Genomic DNA, 9,234 nt, shown 5'->3' with positions numbered 1-9,234 from the left:
TTCAGCCGCCGTTTTCTTCGAATGAAAGAAGAAAATCAACACTTCCCACAAATGACGATTATTTGGCACAAAATCAGACATTTTCACACAACCAAAAGTATATGACGCCAAAACAAAATCACTAATGTGTCAAAACGGTTTGTTTACCATGTCTGAGCTTGGTTCATGACGTTTTGAAAAAATCGACCAGCACTTATTGCTGGAACCATCTATTGACAAACAGCCAGAACTTAGTTGCGCACCTATATTTTTAAATTGTAATGGTTGGAAATTGAAAATCGACGATTTCGTTAAAAAGCTAATTATCTTTAATTACTATATTTTATACTTTTATATCGTCTAATTCCTTAGTTACTTTAGATATCACATTCTCGCCTTTCTCTTCCTTCTCTTCTTCTGATTCCGTATCGCTTTGTGGAAAATCAGGAAGCGCTAAGAAATATATAAATATATATTAATGTGAAAATAATCGATGGACGACAGAAAGGGAATTATTAAATATCTTTACCAAGTCTATCCTGTTTCTCCTGCCAGGCTTTCTTCAGGTACTCTTCCTGTGCCGCGATCACCTCTTCGCTGCTTGCACAGAGAGCGTACTTTTCCAACAGCTCACCGTTCAGTTCCAAGAACGAATGTCCCCATGAGAACTTTCCAAGATAAAGTTTAGCTTCGTCTGGGAATCCCGTTATAATCAAGGTAGCCGCTATAGCCTCAACGCAGCTCAGCTGACAAGGCTTCCCATAGTTTATCGGATTGGCGGCAACTAGAAATGGCAGTAAGCGAGGATGAGGTGTTCTCATTCTATTGAAGGGAGTGTCGTCCAGCCGCGCCCAACTGCAATCCACAACCGCACAACCGTACTCCCGTATTATATCGCAATCCTTCGGACTCACGCACTGTAACATAACGTCCCGTTATAGACATCAAATCTCCATGATAAGACTATAATAGTAGTTAACTATTAACATTAATTACTAATAGCAGTTAGCGTTAATAGTTAACTACTATTATAGTAAGACTATTAACGTTAACTAATAGTAGTTAGTATTAATAGTTCTATTATAGTCTTGTTTAACAGCTTTAAATACTCTCGTTCGTTGGGGTACCTTATCGCCGACCGGAGTGAGACACAAGCCTGGGAATCGAGCGCCCAGTCGCAGGATTTTTATCAGCCCGTGTCTCGCGAGCTTTCTCCCGGAACATTTCTTGGGATCGCAATGTTCCATGTCCCACATAGCCACGGGAAACTGGATCGACTGTTCGTCGTCATCTGCAAATTCAACCGAGGTTATTTAGATTATTATATATGAGCGCAAATCCCGCAAGATATATCGCTACCTAACCTGCCTTGTCGTCTTCGTCGAATTCTTCCTTTTCCCGATAATATTTCTCCTCCTTGCCGACGACACGCCGGGGTTTCCTCTCTAACAATTTGTTCTTGTTCTTCTTTCTGCGTCCCGACATTTTTTCTTCTCGAGATTGCTCAGGAACGCTGAATCACTTCGTATATTATTGTTTCTTACACCATGAGAATACGTATGAATATATAATGATTAATGACTGTAACATAACCTATTAAGCAGCGCATGTGCTACATGTGCTATCCGATGATGAAGATTGAGAGGATTAAGTTTAAAATAAGTGTCAGAAGAGTTCAGAATAAGAATCATAGAAATTAATTAGTGTTTAACTTTTTCCAAATTAAAAGAAAGAAGGTTTTTTTGATTAATATAACGTTTGTATTGTTTATAATAGAATAATAGATATTTGATTAGTCAATTTCTTCATATATAAACGCGCGACTACGATTTACGAAAACAAGATTAATCAAGATTAAGTACGTACTTTATCGTGTGAAATTGTTAGATGCAATAACGTCAAATATTATTAATTATTTACGTGCCATGATTCGACTGAATTATTGTCGATTTTCAGTTATCATTATTATTATCATTATCCGATCTCGATCCATTATATCATTTTATGTATTTTATTATTATTATTATTATTATTTGTTGTTATTATTCATGCGTCATGACATCAAAAATCAAGATGTATCGATCATCGCGGCATTGCTGCAATAGTGTCATATCTCGAAAAATGACAATTTTGAGTTATTTGTTGGAAAAGATGGATTTTGGCGTGTACTTTTATTTGGTGATGAATAACTCGAAATTGTCAATTTTCGAGATATGACACTATTGCAGCAATGCCGCGATGTATGTATATATATCATTGTCGATTTTTCGCATTTTGTTTTTATTATATTATATTTTTTTATTGTCAATAATTATATAAATTATATTACAGACATCTGCAGTGAATCTGTAATGACTGTAAAAATAATAAATGTAAATATATATAATATAAAACGAATTTAAAAAGCATATTCACGCATTTAGATATTAAGCTGCGTGCCGAGAAATTTTTAACGTGCAAATTTGCAATTATTCTACGACGTGGCCAATAATTTAAGGAAGAAGTGCTTAAGAGTTGCTATAAGATTATGTTACAGATTACGCCGTTTCCGCCGTTCCGAGCCGCGAAGGCGTGAAAAACGCGATATGCGTGTATTCCGCTAGAACGCGGAAACGAAATGCTCGGCATGACGAAATCAAGCCGATTCTGATCCAACGCGATTGGACCGCGATATGTCCCTTTCACTCGCGATTGGCTCGTCTTACGTAAAGCACGAGTTATCCACTGATTAAAGTGTTCACCTCTCGCGCGCCCAAATCACACACACACACACACACACACACACCGTATGCGCACACAGACACCACACGCGCGCAAAATCGTTGACAGCAGTTCGCACTGCTCGCAGGCGCACTAAGCTGAGCCGACGACGACTTCGGACTTGTCACTGTCAGTTCACTCGAAGTCGCAACAGTGTGAGCTTTACGTTCTCTCTTTTCTTATTTTTAACAGGTAAATACATCCCCCTAGATATATAACGAACAACTGCCAGAGATAACAGGTCACGCGAATGCGTTCGGACGCAATATTTCAGATTTATCTCATTCATCTCACCGTGAGAGGAGGGGGGGGGGGGACTCGCTCTCGTGCGTGTCTCGTTCGTCGTCCGCGAAGAGCTCGATGAGGATGCGGGTATCTATCTCGTGAAAGAAAAAAGCAACGTCTCGCGATTCTCTCTCTTCCTTTTTTTCAAACTCTCTGATCGCTTCTCGTTCCGGGCGTTTCGATCCTCTTTCGACGCACGTCCCTCCGGTGCGTAACAATATGTTATTGTCACCCGATCGAAGTTACACAATCCTGGCAGAGGCTCGCGGCCGATGCTTACGTTTTGTGACATGTGTAGGGTAGAGCACCGATATCAGATGATATGCATACACATTCGCATGTCATATGCATCTGTTTTTCATGTTTTCGAGACAGGTAGTAAGTTATTTTTTTTCCTACGTATGTTTCCCTCCTCGGCTTCTCGATACGATTTTTGAAAGAGTCAATTGAAATGGTATAATCAGCGATCACATTACGCCAAATGAGGCAATGAGTCGGGTCATGTGAGTCGACTATGAGTTTCGGCTGATGAAATCGCTCGTCAGCCAACCGCTTTGCGATCGTGTTATCTATGCCGTGTCATTTCAGATGACGAGGATGGCCGGCCGGAGCGTCTAAGTGGGTGTCAGGTCTCAGCTGAAGGTGCAAGCGAAATTCTAAGTGCCACAGTTATGTACATGCGAGTACTAGCAGTTTACGGGAAAAGATTCGGATTTAAATATTGGAAGATGTCCGATGCGTGTATACAGGAGCGATAAATAATCCGTCCAAACTGTTGCGAGGAAGAAACACGGGAGGAAACTGTTGAACCTACGTTGAAGCGTACCATCGCTGGATATTATGTCGGGCGCTGGACCTATCATATCGCAAACCATCGCTCATCTGCCGACGGAGAAGGAGCACGGGCTTGTCCCGACCGTAGATTACTCCAGCATCAGAGGCAAGGTATATACAGCAGGACGTCAAGTTGCCTCTTGCAATAAACAGTTTTACAGTATATTTCGTAAGAATGTAGATTAATGTGTGTATGAATTTCAGAACATCTTGGTCAGTCCATCTGAGGATCAATACGAACTATTACTGAGGAAGCTGAAAGAAAGGATTCAGGATGGAGGCAGCGAAACAATCTTTGACATTGGTATCGCTGAAGGTCAGTACCAAAAGAGACCTACCTCACGGAGAAAGAAACGTGTGATTATTGCGCAATACATTGTTATGTTAACCAAAAGTCCATTGAATTAAACTTTTGTCTGTGCATTGCTCTTAGATGGATCCGAGGATGGATTAAAGGAGGACGAGTACGAAGCGTCGGTTGCCACTTTGCAGTCTCTCGCTGCGACATTGGAAGCAGATTGTGTACTTCTACGTCAGAGTAAGGCGGATCACGGTCTAACGGGGCAGTATCTAGTGAGAAGACGTCTGGATCGACAAGATTTTTTAGAGATCAGGTTTTTATTTAATAATACAGTTTTCGAATAGTTACCCGATAGACTTTGACTTTTAGCTTGAGGCAAATTATGCTAAAAAAAAAACTTTATTTATAGAGTTGCTGTGGTTGGTAATGTAGATGCTGGTAAATCCACTCTGTTGGGAGTACTGACTCACGGTGAACTTGACAATGGACGAGGACTGGCGCGTCAGAAATTATTCCGCCACAAGCACGAAGCTGAAACAGGACGAACCAGCTCTGTTGGAAATGATATACTTGGATTCGATAGCGTTGGTGAGCGTTGACTCTGCGTTACACATGCTTTATGTGATTATTCATCTTTTATCATAAGTGTTATTATATGTATATTCGCAGGTAACGTAGTTAATAAGCCTGAGCACGGTTCATTGGATTGGGTGAAGATATGTGAAAAATCCTCTAAAGTGATTACATTCATCGATCTCGCCGGTCACGAGAGATACTTGAAGACGACTGTTTTCGGAATGACTGGACACGCTCCAGACTTCGGTAAAAACACATCGCATTGTTACTATAACTATGAAAAATCCAGAAGCGGAGTCAATAATTTAACGAAATATTTCCTTCAGCCAGCGTCATTTGTAATTATGCAATTCAAAAGAGCCCTAATGAATTTATCGTGTGATCCCAATGCAAATGTTTGTTTTTTTCAGGCATGCTAATGATCGGAGCAAACGCTGGCATTGTAGGAATGACTAAGGAACACCTGGGACTTGCCTTAGCGTTGTCCGTACCGGTATTTGTTGTCGTGACGAAAATCGATATGTGCCCGCCGAATGTTCTGCAGGAAAATCTGAAGCTGCTGATAAGAATTTTGAAATCTCCTGGTTGTAGGAAAGTTCCGGTTACAGTGAAGACCCCTGACGACGTAGTAGTTAGCGCTACTAATTTTGTCTCAGAACGGTTAGTTCAGTATATCATAATTTTATACAAAAAAAAAGAAGTAAATCTCATTTACTAGAATATCCATAAAATATTTATTTCATGCAGATTGTGCCCAATATTTCAAGTGTCCAACGTGTCCGGCGAAAATCTAAACCTTCTTAAGATGTTTCTCAATTTATTAACTGCGAGAATTACTAGTCATGATGATGAACCCGCTGAGTTTCAGATAGACGATACATATTCCGTACCAGTAAGTAAATAATATATACAAATCCAAGATATATACACACACGCACACACACACACACACACACACACGCACACACGCACACACACACACAAATCCAGTCTGATACTTTGTAGTATACAAATTCTTTGTATACAAGAGTATTATGAGAATTAAAAATTACAGGGCGTTGGTACAGTAGTGTCCGGTACAACTTTAAAAGGTATTATAAAGCTGAATGACACACTGCTATTAGGACCTGATCCACTAGGTCGTTTTACACCCATAACTGTCAAGAGTATCCATCGAAAGAGGATGCCCGTTCGCGAAGTGAGAGGTGGACAAACGGCTAGTTTCGCCCTGAAAAAGATTAAACGGTCGCACATACGCAAAGGTATGGTGATGGTCGCACCTGCGCTTAATCCACAGGCCTGTTGGGAGTTCGAAGGTGAAATTTTAGTGCTTCATCATCCTACAACAATCAGCTCCCGTTATCAAGCAATGGGTAATTATTAAACGATTAATTGTCATATTCTCATCGTTTAAATTAATTATTCGATATTATCACGAAAATTATTGCAGTACATTGCGGCAGTATAAGACAAACTGCTTCTATATTGTCAATGTCTCAGGATTGTCTGAGAACGGGCGACAAAGCGTTAGTACATTTTAGATTTATCAAACATCCCGAGTATATAAAACCTGGACAGAGAATGGTGTTCAGAGAGGGTCGTACTAAAGCAGTAGGAAACGTAGTGAAACTTATACCGCATTCGAATAATATAACTACGCAGGCATCCAGAATTAATAAGCCGAATAAAACATCGCAAAGTCGGCAGAATGCAAACGTACAGGTATCTACATTAAAGATTATCATTTTTAATTTATCGTTTTTTTCTTTAATTCAACCGTGTAAATATATCTACTATATTTTTATTCTTGTTAATAAAATTGTGTGTAAATAAATTTAATATAAATTTAATAAAAAATACAATTTTTCTGTTTTAGACACTAGAAATGACTGAAACCGATTCGATGATTGAAGCACAAACAGCTAAACAAGAAAATGTGCCCCAGAAATCTGGATTGAATCAGAATAAGAAAGGCAGAGGTCGAAGAGGAGGACGATCTCATAATAGTATCAACAATATTCAACCTTTAACAGAGCAGAACCCTCCTGCAAAAGTATAAGTCTATCGGTGTACAAAGAACACATATAATTAACATTCTTATAACTTTCTGCTACGTATGAGTTTCTCAAAATACGATCTACGAGATGCGAAATTACCGCATTCTTCAACAATTTTTCTTCTGATATAAAAAAAAACCCGTACTCTATAGATTGTGTAGAAACCTATTCTCTATAAATTTATTAAAATACAATGATACAAATTTATTACAGTACAATTCTTCGTATCTCGACCGTTTTAATCATATTAAAAAGATATTCTTTTAACTCAACGTGACAAAAAAATATAAATCTCGGTATTTATAAATTATATTATTTTTGTAAAAGGCATATGCGTATCTTAAGGCGATATACTTCCCTGGAAAAAATGGACCATTGTAATATTACGTGGTAATAAATTGAAGTGGTCCGTTTTTTACGAGTATGTATACAGAATAAAATTAATATCAAGAAATACACGATTCATGTCTCCATATGTAATGTATATATGGATACATTTACATTTGTACAAGAAGAGTGTGCGAACTTCTTTTATCAACGCTTTTAGAATTTGAAGAGAAAACTTGAAATGGCCAATGCTGTGCACATTGTAATAAATACTTACATCTTGTATAATAATTTTGTGAAAAGGATATGAGGATACTCGTATAATTACACATTTACTTCATTCAACTTTGTAATACATTTTGCAATTTCAAGCAAAGATATAGCATATTATATTTAAAATGTAAAAAGAAAATTTTTCATTGTATCAGGCATATCTATTTCCTAATAAATCATTTACATGCTGCAGAGAGAAAAAACATTTTTCACAAAAATTTAAATATTTCTACATAATTGAACATTTATTATCAGTTGTACATGTTGCTAAAATATTGTGATCATAAATGTATTAAATAAATTTTTGTTTTATTACACAGAAATTTACACATTTTATTGTCCTTTACAAAAATTATTTAAGAATTTCCATCGCTATACATTCTAAATACAGAAACCATGTGCAAGGTTTGACAAATGAATTGTATGATCTACAGATTACAGATTATTTTTTCTTAAATTTATCTTTTTCTTCTTCTACTTGTCGCTTTAATTGGTCAGCAATATCTTTCAGCTGCTTGATAAAATCTCGCGGATTAGAGATAGGGCGACGTGTTCCGTTAATCATACCTGCTCTAATTAGTACATATACTACAAATTGTGCGGTTTGTCTTATTGGTTTGGATTCTGCTAATCTGTTAATCAAGTTTTCATTATTTAACAAGTACCGGAAGAGAGCTCTTAGCGGCATCCTCGGAGATTATTTTTTTATATCCTAAACGCACGGATGCACGCGTTTTTTTTTTATACTTTCGGTATTTCGAATGTGCACGTGTTACGATATTTCAATAAAAGTTCACGCTTCAGTCTCAATTGCTTGCGTAAAGTCTCGAGCTTTTGCAATTGCTCCTCCTTACTGTATTCTATCCCTGGTAATCTCTTAATCTGAAAGAGAGCATAATAGTTAGACGAAAGACGTTAAACACGCGAGAATATTTTCGAGCATGTCCGCGCCAAGGAGTCAACCACTATGGGAATCAGTGTATATTTTTTTAGGAATATATTGCTCGTATTGTGACAATACAGTACCAGCAATACGCTCAATACATCGCAATCAATACATAGCAATACTTCGAGAAATACCTAGCAATATATTAGCAATACTTGGCAATATTGTGCAATAGGTAGTACATATAATATTACTGACAATACAAAAGCAATACTAGCAATAAAGTTGTATTGCCAATATAATTGACAATCACTGTACATTTTTTTAGTAGTGGTTGACCCCTCGGTCCACACAAAAGAATGATATGACTTTTACCTGCGATCTCGCGGAGTCTAGCTTCTTCTGTAGCTCTAGGATTTTGTGGCTGGTATCCTGTGACTCTTTTGCCTTTTGCGTAGTGTCATGCGGATCTTTTTCAACGCTAAAAATTATAACTAGTAGCACCATTTTATCATGTCTATACATCAGAAATATAAAATATTTGCATATCCATGTTTGATTGATAATCCATATGACATAACTTTCTGTCCATTGGGTGATTACCAGATGTCTATACTGTGCATGTATAATAGATAACGTATATAATAGATGTCTATGGTAAAGCATGAATTGACAAATTTCTCAGAATTTCGATACAGTTTCTAAAAATTCACTCTCATACTTGACTTAGGTATCATCAAGGAAAGTAAGTCCAGATTTACGTTTGAAATTTTATTAATTAATGGAATATAATTATACATTAATGGTAGAACTTGATAAAATTTTAAATATATTATATATATAGGGGAAAGTTGCTGAATGGGTACCGGTCTCATAAAGCGTACCTCTTCAATATTTTATAGTTCCATTTAATAGAAGCAACATATAGTTACAAAAATATGATCGGAAGAGCACAC

General features: G+C 37.3%; 3 protein-coding genes across 6 annotated transcripts; 1 reads left to right on the top strand and 2 right to left on the bottom strand.

The window, feature by feature from the left end:
* Window positions 1–285: 285 nt before the first annotated feature.
* On the bottom strand, window positions 286–2,041 carry LOC105457434 (ribosome biogenesis protein TSR3 homolog). 3 transcript variants are annotated; one of them, XM_011702088.1, is made up of 5 exons: window positions 1,846–2,041; window positions 1,344–1,500; window positions 1,107–1,270; window positions 509–896; window positions 286–432 (listed from the first exon to the last, which is right to left on the bottom strand). In XM_011702088.1, the coding sequence occupies exons 2-5, from the start codon at window positions 1,462–1,464 to the stop codon at window positions 323–325; spliced, it is 783 nt and encodes a 260-aa protein (XP_011700390.1). In that variant the 5' UTR covers window positions 1,465–1,500; window positions 1,846–2,041; the 3' UTR covers window positions 286–322. The 3 variants fall into 3 exon arrangements, with proteins under 3 accessions (XP_011700390.1, XP_011700391.1, XP_011700389.1); XM_011702089.1 differs by having other exon boundaries at window positions 1,344–1,492; XM_011702087.1 differs by lacking the exon at window positions 1,846–2,041 and adding an exon at window positions 1,573–1,839 and having other exon boundaries at window positions 1,344–1,492.
* Window positions 2,042–2,785: 744 nt separating this feature from the next.
* LOC105457433 (GTP-binding protein 1) lies at window positions 2,786–7,715 on the top strand. 2 transcript variants are annotated; one of them, XM_011702085.1, is made up of 11 exons: window positions 2,786–2,931; window positions 3,613–3,969; window positions 4,063–4,174; window positions 4,292–4,472; window positions 4,569–4,747; window positions 4,829–4,981; window positions 5,146–5,395; window positions 5,483–5,627; window positions 5,790–6,108; window positions 6,186–6,457; window positions 6,612–7,715. In XM_011702085.1, the coding sequence occupies exons 2-11, from the start codon at window positions 3,865–3,867 to the stop codon at window positions 6,792–6,794; spliced, it is 1,899 nt and encodes a 632-aa protein (XP_011700387.1). In that variant the 5' UTR covers window positions 2,786–2,931; window positions 3,613–3,864; the 3' UTR covers window positions 6,795–7,715. The 2 variants fall into 2 exon arrangements, with proteins under 2 accessions (XP_011700387.1, XP_011700388.1); XM_011702086.1 differs by lacking the exon at window positions 2,786–2,931 and adding an exon at window positions 3,441–3,527.
* Window positions 7,716–8,042: 327 nt separating this feature from the next.
* On the bottom strand, window positions 8,043–8,878 carry LOC105457431 (mediator of RNA polymerase II transcription subunit 9). Its single transcript, XM_011702084.1, has 2 exons — window positions 8,654–8,878; window positions 8,043–8,274 (listed from the first exon to the last, which is right to left on the bottom strand). Exons 1-2 carry the CDS (start codon window positions 8,801–8,803, stop codon window positions 8,134–8,136), a joined length of 291 nt encoding a protein of 96 aa, XP_011700386.1. The 5' UTR covers window positions 8,804–8,878; the 3' UTR covers window positions 8,043–8,133.
* Window positions 8,879–9,234: the final 356 nt, after the last annotated feature.

The sequence above is a fragment of the Wasmannia auropunctata genome, unplaced genomic scaffold (genome assembly GCF_000956235.1).
Source record: "Wasmannia auropunctata unplaced genomic scaffold, wasmannia.A_1.0 LD335215.1, whole genome shotgun sequence".
NCBI lineage: Eukaryota > Metazoa > Arthropoda > Insecta > Hymenoptera > Formicidae > Wasmannia > Wasmannia auropunctata.
The sequence above is the reverse complement of the archived record's forward strand: the minus strand, read 5'-3'. Positions and strand labels throughout refer to the sequence as shown.

Bases quoted from the DNA above. Each gene is read 5' to 3' on its own strand.
- LOC105457434 (XM_011702087.1), bottom strand. From the start codon at position 1,670: ATGATTCTTATTCTGAACTCTTCTGACACTTATTTTAAACTTAATCCT. The intron at 1,493-1,572 runs GTTATGTTACAG...GAAGTGATTCAG, and splicing joins GCACATGCGCTGCTTAATAG to CGTTCCTGAGCAATCTCGAG. The intron at 433-508 runs GTAAAGATATTT...TATATTTCTTAG, and splicing joins GGAGAAACAGGATAGACTTG to CGCTTCCTGATTTTCCACAA.
- LOC105457433 (XM_011702085.1), top strand. From the start codon at position 3,865: ATGTCGGGCGCTGGACCTATCATATCGCAAACCATCGCTCATCTGCCG. The intron at 4,982-5,145 runs GTAAAAACACAT...TGTTTTTTTCAG, and splicing joins TGGACACGCTCCAGACTTCG to GCATGCTAATGATCGGAGCA. The intron at 5,628-5,789 runs GTAAGTAAATAA...TAAAAATTACAG, and splicing joins ACGATACATATTCCGTACCA to GGCGTTGGTACAGTAGTGTC.
- LOC105457431 (XM_011702084.1), bottom strand. From the start codon at position 8,803: ATGTATAGACATGATAAAATGGTGCTACTAGTTATAATTTTTAGCGTT. The intron at 8,275-8,653 runs GTAAAAGTCATA...GCTCTCTTTCAG, and splicing joins TAGACTCCGCGAGATCGCAG to ATTAAGAGATTACCAGGGAT.